We start from the raw sequence: 20,025 nt of genomic DNA, 5'->3' as shown, positions 1-20,025 counted from the left end.
TTGATTCAGTTTTTATTACGTCCTCTTTAAGCTTCAACCAATCAGCTTCCTGCCCCATATTTACTGTAGAAAGTGAGTCAGACTTTATTTATAGAGGGTTTTTTATTGTCTTCCAGTGTTTTAGTTGACAGAGGGCGGGACGCAGAGCTGCTCTGATGTGGAGGGAGTGTCGGGTTAGATTTTGTCGCTCTGACAAAGATTATCCTAACCACTGCTGCGTCTCCTGAGCTCAATGGCTCCTGTAGTTCAGACGTGTTCTGACCTCCTTGATGACTAAGCCATTAAGGCGCCCTATTTAAGTAAATAACCTGCATCTCCCATTCAGCTGAAGGGCGTTGCCGCTTCTTCATTCCAATTTTTGAGTTTGATTCACACACTGTGACCTGTTGGGAAGTATAATGTGACGTCATCAACAGCAAGTCTTTTTTTTATGATACAAATTAACAATCTTTTGAGTCTTTTAGTACAACCAAAGCTGAACTCAGCAGTGGACAAAGGTATGGTTTAGACATTGTGAATGTAGGAAATGTTTTACTGATATAAATAATTAAAAAGGGCCATCAATGATAAACGGTCTTTTTCTCATAGACTTGAGTACTGCTAGCCAGGATGCAGGTTTAAGGTACTTGTAGGTGAAGGGAGTGTCTGATCATATTTGGTCACTGACAAATATTACCTTGACCAGCGCTGCCTTCCTGAGTATCTGTAACTCCTACATTACGTCATATGTGGACCTCTTTGATGACAACGCCATTACGGCTGCTTTACCTATAAATACAAAAACCTGCTTCTTCTGTAACGTCATTAACAGCATTTTAAATTAAGAGTGAATATTCAACATATTTTGCGTCTATAAGTACAACCAAACCTGGGTAATAACACCAAAGCATACCCTGCTTTATTGTCTATGTTGCTCTCAATTGGATTATACAGTAAGTTACAAAATACAGATCATGCTGAAATGAAGAAAACTTGCACTTGAGGCCATGAATGTGTCAGAAAGGTTTTTAGCTAAGGTACCTCTGTATTGGCCCTCCTTGTGTTTCCGGTCACATTTGGTCTCACTGACAAAGATGACCTTGGCCAGTGCTGCGTCTCCTGATATCTGTAGCTCCTGTATTCTCTGTATTCCGTCGTGTTCTGACCTCTTTGATGACAAAGCCATTACTTCTAAATAAAGAACGTGCTTCTTCCACTCAGCGGAAGGGAGGCTCTGGGGTTGAGCTTGAGTTTTTCCTGGATGACAATACAGCTCTAACTCTTACTGCCATCCCATAGTGGGACGGGGCGAGGGGGACGGGGGGAGGTGAGAGGTCGGCGTCCATTGTCCTCCTCGGAGCCAGGAGTCATCAGGGGCTTCGGACCACACCAGAACCGATCCCTTCCTCAAGTCCCCCCTCCCCAAATGTTCCCTAAACCTTTCCAGCAGACCTCCAATCACATGCCTCCAGGACCCTCTTCCTTCCTGGAGAGCAGTTGAGTCACATGGAGGCAGATAGCAGCACACAATATTGTTAAAAACACTGCACAACACATCAGCATGCAGCAGCCACCTGTATGTTTAACCTCGGCTTTATATTCATGGTGAACGAATCCCTGGAGCTCTCCGTAACCTTTGTGCCTCTCGTTCTGCCCAAGCCCATGATGGAGGTATTTTGAAACGCTAATGTCCAGCTCTGTCGATGTATGTCACACACTGATATTAACCTGATGTGTTTCCTCTGCTTCCAGGAGCTGATGAGCCCTGAACTGCGGCCTCGCCTCTGTGTGATCCAGAGAGGGGCGAGCGGGTATGGCTTCAACCTGCACAGCGAGCGGGCGCGGCCGGGCCAGTACATCCGAGCGGTGGACGAAGACTCTCCAGCAGAGAAGGCGGGCCTGCTGCCCAAAGACAGGATAATACAGGTAACTTTTAGGGACATTAGGGACAGTAGCTCCATTTAAGAAGACTATACTGATCGTGCTGGGACGACTTTCTAGTTTATAAACTCTTTGAACGGACTGCTAACTCTTGGCGGTAGTCGTGGAAATACAATACAAATTAGAATAAAGTACTGTACATAAGGAACATTTTGAGGTACTTTACTTGAGTCTTTCAATACTTTGCTACCTTTCACCTCTACTTGACTACATTTCAGGGGGAAATATTTAACTTTTTTACATTTTTTGATAACTTCAATTAATTTAAATTACTAAACAAAATATAATCAGCACCAGAGTTGGGTGTAACGCCTTACAAAGTAACGCGTTACTGTAATAATATTACTTTGTCGGTAACGGAGTAGTGTAACGCGCTACTTTTATAATTCAGTAATCACACTACAGTTACTAACATTGCCCCGACACGCGTTACTTCGTTACTTTCTAAAATCAGTCATAATCAAACTTCAACAAACACCTGCAAAGAACACATGCTAGGTGAAGCTAACGCACATAGCTGTTGTTTATTTATATCACACACGTAGTCTGTTCTTCTTCTCTGTTTTCCGGTTGTTGCCTGTTTTGAATGACGAATACACACTACCGCCGCCTGCTGGTAAGGAGAGTTATTGCCACTTACGCATGCGCAGTTCGTACGTACTCGGCTGAAGTCTTTGCGGTGTGCTCCAGTCTGGCTCCAGTGCAACACATGGCCAACACGCTGACGCAACAGCGTGAGCAGAGATAGACTGCGCAAAATATACAGATAGCAGGAGCCAGAGGACAGCCATGGTCAGATATGAAAACATTCAGGAGCTATCTGGATCAGTCTTATGCGACAATGGAAACTGAACTAAAGAGAACATTTGAAACTTTAGCAGTCTGCGTGATCTGCCTGTAGGGAGGGGCGGGCCGGCCCTGCGAGTAAAGTAACGAGTAAAGTAACGAATTACTTTATGTAGAGAGTAACGAAGTAGTGTAATATATTACTTTTTTTTTAAGTAATATGTAATATGTAATATATTACTTTTTTTTAGTAACGACCCCATCTCTGATCAGCACCTACTTTATCTATATTATCATATTGTTAAGACAAATATGTATTGATCCTTCTGTGAAATTCAAAAGCTTCTTGGCAGTATATATAGTTAAACAATGATTTTTAAAATAATCTCCTCATTTGCTAGCTGCAGTATTAACATGGTCAACATGTAATATAATAATATAATTAACTTTATTCTGAAATTGACTGCTGTGCAGACATGTACATGTTGATATTAGATTTTGATTAGAGGTAAAAGATCTGAATACTTTGTGTAAGAAGGATTCATGGAAGTCACTGGCAGTTTTAAGTAAATGTACTTTTTAACTCATTAGTTACAGAGTAATCCTTAGAAGAAGAGAAACTGATCCGAGTTACCCAAAAATACCCTTCCTGTTCTGTCTGCCACTCTTCCGCTCTGAGCACCCTGAGGTGATTTGTTTACTTGGATAAAACTACATGGTCAGGTTTCACCTTCACTCTATTGTATGAGATGGAAAATCTGTTCTGTGAGAATATTTTTTTCTGTTTTCTTGTATTTGCAATATTTCCACCACTGACAGATAGTCAACATCAGGTCCTCAAATATATATGAACACTTTGTTGTGCTGTATTGTTATAGACAGTTAAAGTAACACAAGCACAAGGGGCTCCTACTTGAAAAGAGTTGTATTTGAAATGAGCAAAGCAGTGGTAGAAGGACATTTACTCAAGTACTTAACTCAAGTACAAATTAATGAATATCCTTTTCTTGAATCAATTATTGGAGAAAATAATACAAATAATCAGTAACTGCAGTTGTTTTTGTTTTTTGCCTGTCCTTGTTTGTCTACCCCCCCCCCCCGACTGTAAAGCGCCTTTGAGTTTTAGAAAAGCGCTATATAAATATAATTTATTATTATTAAATGTAAAATAAGTTAAATCCTGCTTTAAGATCTATGCTTGAGTGACAACAATCACATGATTATAATGTATATTGCATTATAGCAATCGTACTTTTTACTACTTTTTCTATTTATATGTACAGACTTTTACTTCAATGCAGCCTTTACTTGTAAGATAGTACTTTCACAGTGTGAAATCAGTACTTTACTGAAGTAAATGATCTAAATTCTTCATCTGACTAATCCACATCCACATCAAAAAGTTAGGCAGGTCTTCTGGTCCTGAGCCGCTCCTCTCTTTTCCCAAAGTCAACTTCTGGTTTGGAGGAATGTGTTGTGGACTAACTGCCGCTGTGTGGGGTCTCAGATCCCCGCAGGACTCTGAAACTGTCACTGTGCTCAGCCCCACACTGAAATAATCAGCTTTTTAACTGGTCTGGGGTCTGCTCTGCTCACCTCTTTTTAACTGGTCTGGGGTCTGCTCTGCTCACCTCTTTTTAACTGGTCTGGGGTCTGCTCTGCTCACCTCTTTTTAACTGGTCTGGGGTCTGCTCTGCTCACCTCTTTTTGACTGGTCTGGGGTCTGCTCTGCTCACCTCTTTTTAACTGGTCTGGGGTCTGCTCTGCTCACCTCTTTTTAACTGGTCTGGGGTCTGCTCTGCTCACCTCTTTTTGACTGGTCTGGGGTCTGCTCTGCTCACCTCTTCTTGACTGTACTGTGCCCTACCGCAGAGTGTTATGTGTGTAAACAATCATTTCTATGAGACGATTGGACATTTCTTCATCACATACGTTTGACTGCAGTGCTCAAAATAAACTTTATATTGGACCATTCTGGTGATAAATAGCAAGAATGTCATACAATGTTTGATAAAAGTAAAAAGAAAAAAGTCACTTAATGCTGTTGTACTCGACAACATGGCGTAATGGCAGCTAAATTAGACCAAGTCTGACCTGTACTTGTTGACTTACCACAGACTACCTTTCTGCGTTTTTATTGTCCTGTAATAGATATTACAACCATGAAACCTTGTGATTGTAATAAATCATACAACCTACCATACTTCTGTATATTTGACTAGTGTAAGCAAAACACAATGAACGTGCCCGACTCGTTCAGTGTTTTACATTCTATTGACTCAATGTGAAATCACTGATGTGGACGTCTCCCTTCATTTCCTATATGAATGACCATAAGAGTGAAATGAAAAGGAGGACAGAGAGAGGACAGAGGGATTAAGGTTTCCTCAGAGATGGGGGTCTGTGTGAGGCTAGCGAGGGGTTTTCATTCCCCCCTGAGGGCCCCAGACAGCCGCACCACCCACTGAGGAGCGGGGCTTTGTGGGAGCGGACGGTCATTGTTACTTCTGCTACTGGCCGAGCAGCTATTGTCTAGCTTCCTCTCTGGGACTGGCTTAGACGTGCAGGTCCACCCTATGACCTAAACACACACACACACACACACACACACACACACACACACACACACACACACACACACACACACACACACACACACACACACACACACACACACACACACACACACACACACACACACACACACACACACACACTTTCCCATGGTGATTTTATCCCAGAATACTCAGCTGGTGTGGGAGTGAGCCCCTGACATGTTGAGTTACTATACACCGCACAGACAAGATCCACATCATATGTTAACAATAATCATAATGTGTGTTTGTTGTTCCCAAAACTACACCGACTGCACGAAACCCTGAAAAGTCCAGGCTGTCTGTGTGAAAATGTTTTAACTACACCATTTGTTAAAGTAGTTTAAATGTATGTGTCTATGAGAGTGTGCTATTTTGTTCTTGTTGAAACTCTGTGTTGCTGTTATTCTTGGCCAGGTCTTTCTTGGAAAAGAGAACCAAGTTGTTCCTGCGACGAAAAGTATTAAATAAAGGCTAAATAAAAAGTATTGAAATTGAAGCAAACAGAATACCTAGTCTTTGGTTTGGACCACACTGTGACGATTGTTTTGCAAGTTAGAGTTTAAAGGAATGTGTGTGTACGTGTGTTTTGCGTGGACACTCAGGATTTCCTGCCCTGGAGCCGCTGGCAGACAAAGTGATAATATTGAGAAAGAAATCCTTGACAGAGATAAAAAACTGTTTCTCTGTGGAAACAAAGACAGGACAGCCCCACCCCCAAAGAAGAACATTGTGTACATTTAGAAAGTAAAACGATCTATTTTCCTCCGCAGGTGAACGGTGTGTCAGTAGAAGGGAAGACGCACTCGGATGTGGTGTCCGCCATTAAAGCCGGTGGGGACGTGGCCCGTCTGCTGGTGGTGGACGCAGACACAGAAGCCTTCTTCAAGAAGTGCAGAGTCGCCCCTTCCACGGACTATCTCACCGGTGAGAGGACACACACACACACACACACACGCACGCAGAACAATATGACCATCACTAAAGAAGCAGCACAAGTTCAACGGCTGTCTTCTGGCATGGACGGAGTGCATTGCTGCAATTAGCTCGTAATGTTTCACTCCAGGTCCATTGTCAGTGGTGGTAAAAGACATGTTTTAGACACGAGACGTCGCCTCCTCTTGTCCTCCTCTCAACCCCGACAGATTTAAGTCTGTCACACAGTCTCTCAGCTCTCCTCCTTTAGTTCTTTTTATCTCTCTGTGTCTCGCTTCATCCTGCACAGCTCTTTTCCTTTTCTTTCTCTGCCTGCCAAGAAACTTAGACAGACGCTGAGCCTCATCCTGTCCCCTGCACCACACACACACACACACGCACAAACACACACACACCTAATGTGGACAAAGTTAATCTTTTGGACACAAATAGATCAGATCAGACGGATCAGAGAGGGATTGAGCTCAGTAACAGTTTTGTTTGTAGGTGTTAAAGCTTGATTGCAGATCTCTCTTCCAAACGTTTGACATCACACTGCAACTTGACACAAAGAAGCAACATTCACTCCACATTTCTTTTGAAGGATAACCTTTATTTAAAGAAGGATTTCTTAAAATGTTCTCCTGATTTTTTAGATTTCATTCTTAACCTTTCTTATCTATGGGCGCTCCAAAAAACGCCCAATACTAAAACCATTGTCAGACACATATACAAGTAAACAAACATGCAACTTCAAGCTGCCTTCACCAACACTGCAGGTTGAACACCCACAATAGATTCCCCCTAAAGTAATCTAGAAATAGAGTATTTCTAATGATAATTATTGTTATACTTACCACCGTCCCCAGGGGGAGCGCTAGTACAATGTGTCATTTAGTTTCTGTGTTTGAGGGTCTGTCCTTCACACAGGTGCGTACGTATGTGTGTGCGTTACTCTGCACCATGAGACCCTTCGTGTAAACATGCTGCTGCCAACTGTTGTCATGGAAACAGAGGGTCAACGCTGGGTAGAGACGCTGCCCTCTGTATCCAGGACAGAGGAAATGGATTAAAAAAATGCAATAGGGTTTAATAGAATGTTCCCAGTTGATTATATACATACGTCTATCCATTAATAAGCACTTGGGTAACTTGTCATGTGTTGTGTACTTTTGTGTGATGGACCCCACCATCACTGAATAAGAGGCAGACGTTTCATATTGTCTCTAATCGGCAGAGATTCCAGTGAGGTGTTTCCCAGGTTACTGCCTTCACATGCTGCGGCCCACTCAGAGGGCAGCTGCCCGCGCTGATTCTTAACTCCACTCACACTGCTCTCTTACCGGACGCTTTGTTTGGTTTCCAAGGCGCTCGCTCCAAGTGGCCTCTCAGCTTGAAGCAGGAGCTGCAAAAGTACTCTGAGAGGCTTCTTCTCGCGCGCACGCACACACACACACACACACACACACACACACACACACACACACACACACACACACACACACACACACACACACACACACACACACACACACACACACACACACACACACACACACACACACACACACACACACACACACACACACACACACACACACACACACACACACACACACACACACACACACACACACACACACACACACACACACACACACACACACACACACACACACACACACACACACACACACACACAGAGACAGAGAGGCCTTGAATCCCAGAGTAACTCTGGAGGACCAGCTGCTATCTCCAGTAATATTCATCTTTAGCTAGAAAGACTAGAGGATCAGAGGGATGTAAGGGATGCTTCTTCATCAAGATGCCGGTGACAGTACCACTTCCTAAAGGGGCTCTATTATGCTCACTTTTAGGTGTTATATGTGGATTTAGTGCCTCTACTGTGACAGGTTTCCAGGCTTCAATGACCAAAACAGTATTTTTCTCATACTGCCTGTGCTGCAGCTCCTCTTCTCTTGGTTAGCTGGCCGTCTCTGTTCTGATTAGTCAACCGCTTAGAGGTATCCCGCCCATTAGCCTATCACGTACAAGTGTTTGAGCGCTGGCCAATATACGCCAAAGTGTTACGTACTGATGTCACTATGTTACATAACTAAACAAATGGAGGTCTTTTGGGCGGGGGGGGGGGGGGGGGGGAAGTGTGTGGGAGGCGTGTGGCGCAGTGGATTAGGGCGTAGGTGTTCGGATCAGGGAAGCACAGGTTCAAACCCCACATGTCGTTGTGTCCCTGGGCGAGACACCCCAAGTTGCTCCTGTGGGGATTGCCCACAGTATTGAGTATGTAAGTCGCTTTGGATAAAAGCGTCTAACAAGTGAAATGTAATGTAAAGAGAAACTTTGGGATTTTAGCCTTTGCAGACCATGCACAAAAACCTATACAACAAACAACAAGAAAGGTAAAGCCCCCAAAAGCTTGAAGAGCCCCCTTTTTAAAATAAAGTGTGTGTTCAAACATGGCGTTGTGATGAAGCATTTCTATGGGAAAGAGCTGCAGAGAAATGCTCCCCTACAGCTATCTGATATTTGGAGGGTCGGTGGGTGCAATGCAGGAGGAGCATCTCATAGAAGATGAACCATGTGTGAATAATGGATGATCTGCTCATACCTGCGCTATGTAACGGAGTAAGTGTTGGTGGAGTGAAAGGCGAGCTGCTGAGAGACTCTTGATCTAGCAGAGTGGAGCTGATGGTCTCACGATGTGACATTAGTCCTGACACACAGGGAAGAGACGTGGAGTTCAATGACTGATTCTTGTGTCTCTTTAATTTCTACAGGTCCCCTGCCTGAGCCTGTCCTTAATGGGAAAATGGAGGAGAAGGTAAGATTACACCAGCAGACAATACCTCCATTCAATATGATGTTACTGGCACAGCATGTAAGAAGATTGCTAAAGAGAAACCCTTCCTATATGTGCATGTTTATTTGATTATTTTATGTATTAGTCTATTTAACAGAGACAAGTGCAGATTAATCAACATCTTTGTTAATATTGAGGAAATCCAAAAGTAACGTAATCCAGTTACATTCTTTTTATAATATCTTGATACTTTAGGTTATTGATTACCTTTCAGGTAACTCTGTTATTGTAACGGAACACATTTTAAAGTAACCCTTCCAGCCCTTCATGTAGAACCGAGACAAATTCAGAATGACACTTAAATGAATGCAATGCTTTCATTTGGTTTGGACATCTGCTTTTAAACAAAGCCAAAACGGGTATTTGAAGTGTGTGAAGAGGAGAGGGAAGTTGCCGCCGCGGGAGACCGACGATTCTTCACACACTTCAAATACCAGTTTGGCTTCTTGATGGAGCCTCTGCTTCCTGAGAGAGAAGGACAACAATAGCTCATCTTTGAATACTCTGTATCCCAAAATAATACTCTGTAGATCTTCAGCGTCCAGCAGGCCGAAGGGGAGCAGGGTTTAAAAGTAACTCGCAGCATTCAGGTGTGGCTTCCACATCACAGAACTGAGTTATTCATCTCAGAGACGTGGACTGAGCGGACTTTCCTGTTATTGTCTCATTGTACGCTGCTGTGTGGAAAACCCCACCCTGCGAGTACTCCATTAACTTTGAATTATTTGACCAAGAATGGATTGTGTATACAAAGTACAAATCCATCCTGTCAATGAAGTAGCATGAACGACAGTTATATAAAAGCTGTATTCAAACTGGAAAGTCCTTTTTTAGGCTAAGCCATGAAGATCGTATCGGCTTCGTTTAATCCTGCTGAAATAATTGGGTTTAATTCCAATTAGACTCACATCGAGAAGGAGGCACATTCAGAGTTTTTGTAAGGATACAAAGGACGTAGTTAATTACTGAGTTTTGAAATGCTGTCGGGAGGATTTTTTTTATAATTGAAGGACAGATACAACAATACAGCGTTCCAATTAAAGCATTTCCTCTTTCCATTTAAAAAGAATATACATTTTAGAACAATTCGTCCTTACACCCCACCAATCCCTTTCCAACCCTAGTTTGAGAAAACCATAGAGATACGAGTTTACCCTAAATGAAATAGATTCTAGAAAAAGAAAACGGAGTAATAATTGAATAAATAAACAAAAAATATAGAATATGAATGATTAAAAAGTATTGACAATTAATTACAATAAGAAACAGGCCTAATAGTGAATATGACAAATAAATAATATTTCTCTGCATTTTGGAAACAAAAAGTTTTAATTTTAGTATTAATAAATATGTTTTTATTGTACTGACAAAAGAGTGGTATAAATCTTTTATTTGACTCTCCCAATAAAATTAAATGTCAAACCTATGCTAGTAGGTAATAGTGCAGGGTACCCTAACGTGTGTGTGTTTTTTTTAACTTCTCAAGAATGCTTTTAAAAGCTCTCTCACGTTACAAGAGTGTCTTATTCCAGCCTGGACGCATTAGACCTCTTTGTAAATCTGTGTTGATAAGACAGGAAAAACTTGCATGAAGACACAAAGTAAAAGAAACCACTGTGAGGCGCGGTCGACTTCTCGTCGGGCGTTTGGCCAAATATGCAAAGTGAAGCCTGACCCGGACTTCCCGTTATTCAGGGACTGTATGTGAAGTTACATGTTCCTCGTATTGTTGCTTAGCGGACGCTTGTTAAAGGTTGGAATAGGGAGGGGGGGGATGCAGGAGGTCAAGGAGAAGTCGCCTGTGTGGTAAAAATGACACTGATACACACTGACATTTTTACTGAGGCTGCAGGAAGTTAAATGTCTCGTCCTGCAACTCATTCAATCTGTTTACAAACACTGAGGGCAGGAAATAACCTGAATCAAATGATGAGCAACTCAAGCAGGAAGGGTTTCTGAGAACTCACCACTCTTACAAAACATATTCTAAATTGCTTTTGCCTTTTGTCATAGAGGTGTTGACAGTACACTTGCTTAAAAGGCTACTCAGCACACTAGCATAGACGTTTATTTTCTTTCAATATAAGCTTCCAATATTTAGTTTTCTTTATCTAATTGTGTGTTAGATATACACTTTTTAGGTACCTCTTATTAACTTGTAATCAATGGGAAAAACAACTCAGATATAAGACTGCCCCCCTGTGGTGAGGTCCAGTATTGCATCAATGCTGAAAATAAATAACAAATCCCTTTTGTTAAATTACACCTGCTATCAGGTGGGGTACCTCAAGGCTCCATCTTGGGGCCTCTTCTCTTTAACATCTACATGCTACCACTGGCTCAGATAATGAAAAACAACAAAATAAGTTATCATAGCTATGCGGATGACACACAAATTTACACAACAATTTCACCAGGAGACTATGCTCCAATTCAAACACTGAGTAAGTGCATTGAACAAATCAATGACTGGATGTGTCAGAACTTTCTCCAATTAAACAAAGATAAAACTGAGGTAATGGTTTTTGGAGCCAAGGCAGAATGTATAAAAGTTAGTGCTGAGCTTCAGTCTGCAATGTTCAAAACAACAGATAAAGCCAGAAATCTAGGTGTAGTCATGGACTCTGACCTGAGTTTAAACAGTCACATTAAAACAGTTACTAAATCAGCCTACTATCACCTAAAGAACATATCTAGGATTAAAAGACTAATGTCACAGCAGGATTTGGAAAAACTTGTCCATGCTTTTATCTTCAGTAGACTGGACTACTGTAATGGTGTCTTCACAGGTCTCACTAAAAAATCTGATTCAGAACGCCGCTGCTCGAGTCCTCACTGACACTAAGAAAGTGGATCACATCACTCCTGTTCTGAAGTCTTTACACTGGCTTCCTGTGTGTCAAAGAATAGATTTCAAAATACTGCTGCTGGTTTATAAAGCACTGAATGGTTTAGGCCCAAAATACATTTCTGACCTACTGCTAAATTATGAACCATCCAGATCTCTCAGGTCTTCAGGGACTGGTCAGATTTCTGTCTCCAGAGTCAGAACTAAAGATGGAGAAGCAGCGTTCAGTTATTATGCTCCAAATATCTGGAACAAACTCCCAGAAACCTGCAGGTCCGCTGCAACTCTTACTACTTTTAAATCCAGACTAAAGACTTTTCTTTTGCCGCTGCTTTTAATTGAACTATTCACATCTTAAACTGCACTGTAACTTTTATCCATGTATTTTTTCTTTTAATGTTTATTTTATTATCTTTTCTTTTTAATGACTGATATGAAATGCCATTTTCTTAATGTCTTTCGGTTTTTGTAAAGCACTTTGAATTGCCTTGTGTTGAAAGGTGCTATATAAATAAACTTGCCCTGCCTTGCCTATCATTTATCAATTAGTCGATTCACACTAAAAGAAAAATCAACCGTTTTGATATGTTATCAATTGTGGATTTATTTTTCATATAAAAATGGCAAGAAAAAGTCATCAGCCTCTCAAGAAATTGGACTCTGAGAAAGTGCAAAGTGATCCTTTCAGACCTTTTTATAGAGAAAACTAATGTTTAAGAATAAAATGTGTAGTTTAACTGATACAATTATATACATGCCTTTTTATATGTAATGATTTTTATATGTAATGATTTTTATCAATATTGTGGTGATGCTGACGATGAGTGTTTGTGTCCCCAGGTGAATGGTAGAGGGGCCAAAGAGGCACAGAGGGACTCAAAGATGTCCATCAGTCCTTCTCCGTCCAACGCCTCCTCCAACACCTCGCTCACAACCCCGCCCGCCAAAACCCTACCTGAGGTACATTTCACAACCCTTTAGTACCTTATTTCAGGCATTTTACCAAAATCTCATTCAATAAATCTTTTACTTCAAAATAGGGGAACCCAAAAGTGCTAAAATGCTAACTAATGTCCGGCTTTAGGACTCATTCCTGCACCACTCTATAAGGATACCGTGTGAATCACTTCAATATTGTTCTTTAAGGTGGCATATTGTGATGAAACATTAATCATATTCCCCTCCCCTGTTTCTCATCACTCAGGGTTTTGTTGCGGGCGCCATCCCGGCGCTCAACCTGTCCCTGCAGCAGGTCAAAGAGCTCGCCCACCAGAAACGCTCCAACAAGAAAGCCCCCCCCATGGACTGGACCAAGAAAAATGAACTCTTCAGCAACCTATAGGCCGCCTCAGCTCTGCACACACATATTTTATACAATTATTCTTACACAGAGACATCAGAAAGACATTTTTTTTTTGTTTTAAATATCATGACATTAAATGAGCATTTTAACTATTGGCATCAGACAAATCAAGCCGTTCTGTAAAATATAGTATGCTTCCTCTTATTATTACTCTGTTATTTTAACCCAGATATATTATGTGTATAATGTGCTACTAACAATGAAAGATGTATATGCCAATCAATGAAAGAGAACTGGACCATGTTGAAAATGTGTGTTTGTTTTTGTGTGTGTGTGTGTGTGTGGACCCTGACAGTCCCTGCTGGTCAGAGTCTGGTGCCTGTGGAAGTTTAATGACCTTCCTCCTCCGTCTGCTTATCTGTCTTTAAAACGTTTTTACTAACACTTTAAACACTAGAATAACAGGAATTAAACCAGCCAGACAATCAATTGACCACATATCTGTAGTTGACCTTTTTTATTTTAGTCTGTAGGGATTAACATCTGACTGAACATCAATTTATTCAGTTTACATAGTAAGCTTCTTTTTTTTATCACCATTGCTTGTTATAACAAGATCCTGAAAATGATTCCCTGATGGCTTTAAACTGGAAAGACCGTTGCTTCAAAATGGGTTCTCTTATATTGTATGTATGTATATAGAAATACATATATATCGTTTTAACGTAATTCCACTGTTTTAACCGTTTCTTGCTACTGTGCATGATTTCATCTGATGACTTCTTGATATCACCTTTTATTAAATGTGAACTACAGTTTATTTTAAATAACTTATATCGTCCTCACTTTGCCCTTATGTCCGCTGTGATTGGCTGTTCAGTTCACATTTTGAGCATATGGGATATTTGTATCGCTCGCTTGAGAAATTAGATTTTTACACATTTCTATCAATGCCTCGTAAGAAAAATAATTATGTAACTTTGAGATGATGTATTTCTAAAAGACTGTCCGTTCGTCACTAGATTTTATGCATTTGTGCAGTATTGAGAATAGTGATGATTTTTCCAAATGAAGGATTTCATTATATGAAGATGTTTTTTTGTAGTTTATGTAAGAAGTAAGCAATTTCTATACTGTAATAAATCATCACACAAAACAAGATCCAGTGAGGTTGTTTTTATTTAATTGTGATAAAAAATTAAATGTATTAATGTTGTCAAGGTGTGTGCTGGTGTGCCGTTGAAACTGCTTCTAAGACATGTGTTTGTGACGTACTTTTAAGAGGAAAACTGTGAAGTTTAGAAATAATCTCTTAATTTGGAAATATGATTTTTTTATCCGACAGTTATATCTAATATCATAAACTTTATAAAAACAATAATGACCACATCATTAAATGCATGTAGCCTACTGTATGTGTCGTATTGCAATGAATCATGAATTTTAATTATGCACATCAACTGGAGGAGTAATACATTGTACCGTCTTTCAATAATCCAAACATGGTACTGATATAAACACCGTTCCTTTGCACACACAAAAAATGGATGAGCAACAAGTTTGTACTTAAAGGTGGGGTAGGTACATTTGAGAAACCGGCTCGAGATCGCTAGAATTTGAAAATACACAACCGGAGAAAATCTGCCACTTCCTTATAGAGCCCCTCCTCCAACACACACGAACGCGCACATGACCAATGAGGGCACGAGATAAGTTTGTGCCCCGATGGGAGGCTGACAGGCAGGTAGGCCATCCAATCCGTTTAGCCGGGCAGTATTACGGCTTCTACAGATGAAATTTGTTTATGGATTTTTTGTCAAAGCACTTAAGATATTCATTGGATGTTAAGAGCATTCCATGGAATATAACAAAAAGTGTATCTCGTGCCGGTTTCTGAAATGTACCTACCCCACCTTTAAGTGTTCATTCATGTTACAAGAGGGATTTGCTTTAAAGCAACAGGGAGTTGATCAATGTTGTGCTCATGGCTTGATTCCACTGCCACCAAGTGGCCATAAATATGAGTTATTGCAGGTTAATGTGACAACATTGACTCAGACAGGACAGAAATCTTGATGTCTCTTAGACCTTTCACCAGTCAAATGGAAAAACTGTTATGTGGTCATAGATGCCAAATATCATGCTACAGAGATTATATAGATATAAATAATATAGATAACATTTTATAAAGATCGTTTGCATTTAATGCTTCCTCTCTGTGGAATCTTTTATTCAGGACATGTCATCAATCTGACCCCATTAGTGTCAAACTTATTAGCCTCCTTATTAAACGGTTCCTTTAACTGGAGCAGTTTGTTATGCATCACCACCCATTTTGACCCCTTAATTTCATGACAAATTATGTGTTGTTGTCATATTTTATGCCCTCAAGCTGTTTTCCCAGACCTCCTGGTTGCATGGTTCAGTGTCTGAGCTCCTCCTCTGTCCTCCGACATGCCACTCTGTCTCCAGCAGCTGTCTCTTTCTAATGGCCTCAACCTTTCTGCTCCTCCACTCTCCTGCAGCGCTGCCATCATAATCACAGCTCACTGTCACACTCTGTGCCGCTCCCTCAGTGCCTCTCTGGGGTAATTAACATAATTAGACTTCATGACATTGACGGACATCATCCGTAAATGGTATAAATGGTGACTGGGCATAGAAAGATGATCATGATGATGAATAGTTGTTATAATTGGCTATTAAAGATAACAGCAGTATCATAATAATAACAACTGTATGATGTTCATAGGTGAGGTCTTCAAAAGTCTGTTGTGGATATAATGATTATGACATTTTACCATCAGCACTGTTATTCATTTGGGGGCTAATTAATCACTTTATCTTTCAGCAAATAATATGCAGCGAGTTAGCTGAAACAGGGGAATAGCCTACAGTTACCCTTTTGGAAATAAGACATAATGTGAAATAACAAACAAAGGTGCTTGAAGACAGATTTTATTACCTTTGGACCGAGCCAAATGTATAGAAAATCACCCATGTCTGTAATATCTGTAATTTATACTTTCATTTAATTAAGCCCAGAGGTAGAATAAGTAGCCTACTACCCTGCTGAAAAACCAGCATAGACCAGCGTGGAATTCATGCTCTATGCTGGTGAAGCTGGTATTTATGCTGGTCTACCATACTGATCTTTTAAGTACATGTAGAAAGTTAGAGTGTAGGAATACTCTGTTATAGTAAAAGGGTCATTCTACAGAAAAGGTGCAATCTGGGTGATACAAATCTGCTGAAATATATTCCTTCTAAAAACATCTAAAACCTGTTAAATAGCAATAACTAACTGATGAATCCACAACAAGTAGAGCTTAAAGTATTTTATTTTTTTAAATTATTTTTATACTTTATACAAAGCTTATTTGTATAGGAATGTCACTGGTGTTGTGTTACCAGGAAGAAGAGTAACACCAGTGACAATTTGGAGAAAACACTACCATTTTAACAAAATGGCTGCAATGTGTCAGACCAAATATGGCTTCAGTCAATATCAAAATAGTGTAACTCTTCAATACAATACATTTTCCCATTCAAATGTTCACCCCTATGCAATGAGTAACACTAATGACAGACTTGAAAGACGCACGTAAAATTTGAAGATAAAATGACACCTTTAACAAACAAAGTAAGAAGTATCTGACTTTCCTTATGTCTTTGTGCACTGCCTCAAATGATCTCTTGTTACAGGAGGCACTTCAGAGACAGTACATTATTTCAAAATAAAAGCGTTTTGTGTAGCAGTAACACCAATGACGTAATTTTGGGTGACTGACATTTATTTGATATTATTAATAATAATTTGCGTTTTTTTTACCATTTCAGTGTTATATTTAATGCTTGTAATGTTATGTAAATATAAATTAGATTTATTTATTTTAAAAACAATCTTTTAAATTAAAACTATAGGCTCCACTTCCATGTATGATCAAAGTGACAATGCAGTTCCTTGAACTTGGCATTTTAAATAAATTGCAATTTACGTATAAACCCATTTTTATTTATTTTTTATTTAGTACCATTGCAAAGACAATCTCTATTTATTCAACATATATAATGAATGTGAGTATTAGGTCAACGTCATTTTGGTGTCTGCAAAAGTAAGTGACAGCACTTCCACCTTTTCTGTAGAATGACCCAAAAGGCCTGTAAAATACAAGTTCCTCAAAATTGTATTTAAGTAGGCTACAGTATACAGTATACTTTAGTAAATCTCCTAGTTACTTTACAACACTAGTTATGTTTAGCACTAATATGGCCCCTTAGGCTACTGAACTCACAACTTTCTCCACTTACATTCTTCCTTATCAATCAATTAAATATATCAGTCATGTCTATTTGATAATACTTAGTTAGTTATATTCCGTATGTAATCCCTATATAATTGTTCTGTCACTGTACTACTGTCCTTCATTTAAAACTTTATTTGGAGATGAACTAAAATTAACAGGAAGTTTTGCAGAGCTTTTTTGCCAATGAGGACAAGTCATAGTGAATCTGAGTCGCCATGTTGAGCTAGAAGTTGGCCGAGGCTAGTTGCTCCACATTGAGCTACACAAACATTACAACAGTGGGAACCAAGTCAAAATGGATATTGTGGTTGAGCATGTATCACAAAACTGTGAAGATATCTCCCTGCAGAAGACATGAGACCACCAGAAGTGCCGGTTTCATCTTGATTAGCATCTCTTCAATTGCCAGGTAAGCTAATGTTAGCTTCAGTTCTACTTTTGCTAAGTTGCTAAGCTAAGTTTATTCCATTTAAAACACGTTGTGCCTATTTTTAACTGTGTTTTGTGACTATTAAGTCTCTCAAATATGTTTTATGCTTAAAGTGTAAATCTAATTGTAATATTTTTCATCTTATCAAAAAAGGAAACATGGGAAGTTTGTTTAATGTACTGCCATGAAGTTAGTTTTTGGTTGGTTATTCACTTTTCCAATTCTTATTCCCCATCCAATGACACAAAATCAATGCAGCATTGTATAACAACGCTGGACAACTAGGACGTACCTCTTTTTTAAATTGGAAATAAGTCAGAGTTATTTTTTGTGTGAATATTTTTATGGCAAAATCAGCAGTTATTTAATTGAAAACCTCTATGTCATGTAACCTAATGACGAAATCACTTAAAACTTAAAAAGTAGCACACACTTCTTTGTATGGAATTTTCTTTATTTTATATGAACACCTCTATGAAAAATCAGCAGCTAATTTTAATGTTTCGCTATTCATTGGGAAACTAAGGCTAAGGTCTACACGGAGACGAAACGTGTTGAATCCGCTAACGTTCTCTATCGTATAGACGGTTCGCCCACACAAGGCCGACACGGAAACGCGGATTCAGAGCCCGATCTGATAGCCCTGTGATAACGGCTCCCAAGGTGGGTAGATCTGAGGACGAAATGCTCTGGGGGGGCAAACGGCTCTGTATGTACACCCTATACGATAATTTCCTGATAGCGATCACCCGCGCCATTGCTGATGCGATTCGCCAACAACAACAACAATCGCGGATCACAGGGTTGCGTTCGTGCTCCAGACGCTAATGACCATGATACAGATTTTAGTGCAAAAATCTACAGCTCCTCTACCACAACCATCAGCAACAAGTGGACATGGAGAACTACATGAACTACATGTTGATAAATCCACCACGGAGAATAACCAGAAGGGCAGCCAGGCAGTGGCGTAGCTGGCGGGTGGCTGGCTGCCCTATTGGAATCCTGGCCACCCTATTGGCCACCCCAAACACCCTCACCACGGGGGCCCAAACTATTTTCGAACATTAAGAAAAAAATGTTTAGTAACCTTTCATCATTCATCAAGAATTAACATTAATAGGCGTTATATTGATAATGTACTCACTAAACTTACAATTCATTTAACTTATTTTCTTATTATCCAAAGCCTCTGTACACCCCCTTCTATTTACATGTAATGGTTTGCTCCTGCCTCCAAACGCGGTGCAGCACCGCCTGCACTTTCTAGCAGAGAGTGAGAGCATGTTAGGAGCAGGGATGCTAGTTAGACCCTCCAGAAAAACGCGATTCTGCGATCGCAGAATTTACCGTATAATCAGCAAAATGGCGCAGATTTTTAAAAGGCTGCATATTTATCAAAAGGCCGCATAATCCCCGCATTTTTCCACACAAAGTTGAGAAGAAAAAAAAGTTAACTCGTCTTGACGTAAAGTGATGATGATGATGACGCGACGTCATCAACTCGCGCATCACAGAAGGTAAACAACACCGTAGAGTGAACGTGTGGAGCTCACACGAGAGAGAAAACACCAAGATGAACAAATCTAATCTGCTAAAGACCGGGCAAAGCAGTACCCCGATGTCTTGCACGAAAGTGGGGGGAAACTATACTGCACCCCATGCAACTGTGTGTTGGAGCATAAGAGAACATCGACGGTGAGGACCCACTTTGATTCATTCAAACATTCGAAAATGCTTTCTGCTGCTGCGGACAAGAAAGCCAAACAACTCACGTTCACCGAGGCATCGACCTCCAAAACCCTTTCGAGGGCTACAAGAAACGAGGTGAGTAGCCTACAAGATTGAAGCTGGTCAGATAACGAACAAGTAAATGAAAACACAATGAGGCGGAGAAGTGTGTGTGTGTGTGTGTTTGTGTGTGTGTGTGTGTGTGTGTGTGTGTGTGTGTGTGTGTGTGTGTGTGTGTGTGTGTGTGTGTGTGTGCGAGAGAGAGAGAGAGAGTGTGATTAAAATAGCCCAATTGCTTTTACAATAAATA

At 40.3% G+C, this 20,025-nt stretch overlaps 1 protein-coding gene across 1 annotated transcript in view; it reads left to right on the top strand.

Moving 5' to 3' along the window:
* Positions 1 to 14,408, top strand: part of LOC117450983 (Na(+)/H(+) exchange regulatory cofactor NHE-RF1-like) — a 34,022-nt gene extending 19,614 nt beyond the window's left edge. The window contains exons 2-6 of the mRNA XM_034089049.2: positions 1,732 to 1,905; positions 6,074 to 6,227; positions 9,014 to 9,057; positions 12,785 to 12,904; positions 13,149 to 14,408. Coding sequence (XP_033944940.1) covers positions 1,732 to 1,905; positions 6,074 to 6,227; positions 9,014 to 9,057; positions 12,785 to 12,904; positions 13,149 to 13,286 — 630 coding nt within the window. The 3' untranslated portion in view covers positions 13,287 to 14,408. The remainder of the gene's footprint in view (positions 1 to 1,731; positions 1,906 to 6,073; positions 6,228 to 9,013; positions 9,058 to 12,784; positions 12,905 to 13,148) is intronic.
* Positions 14,409 to 20,025: the final 5,617 nt, after the last annotated feature.

Source organism: Pseudochaenichthys georgianus, chromosome 8 (genome assembly GCF_902827115.2).
Source record: "Pseudochaenichthys georgianus chromosome 8, fPseGeo1.2, whole genome shotgun sequence".
In the NCBI taxonomy this organism is placed as follows: Eukaryota; Metazoa; Chordata; class Actinopteri; order Perciformes; family Channichthyidae; genus Pseudochaenichthys; species Pseudochaenichthys georgianus.
This window is presented reverse-complemented; position numbering and strand designations above follow the sequence as displayed.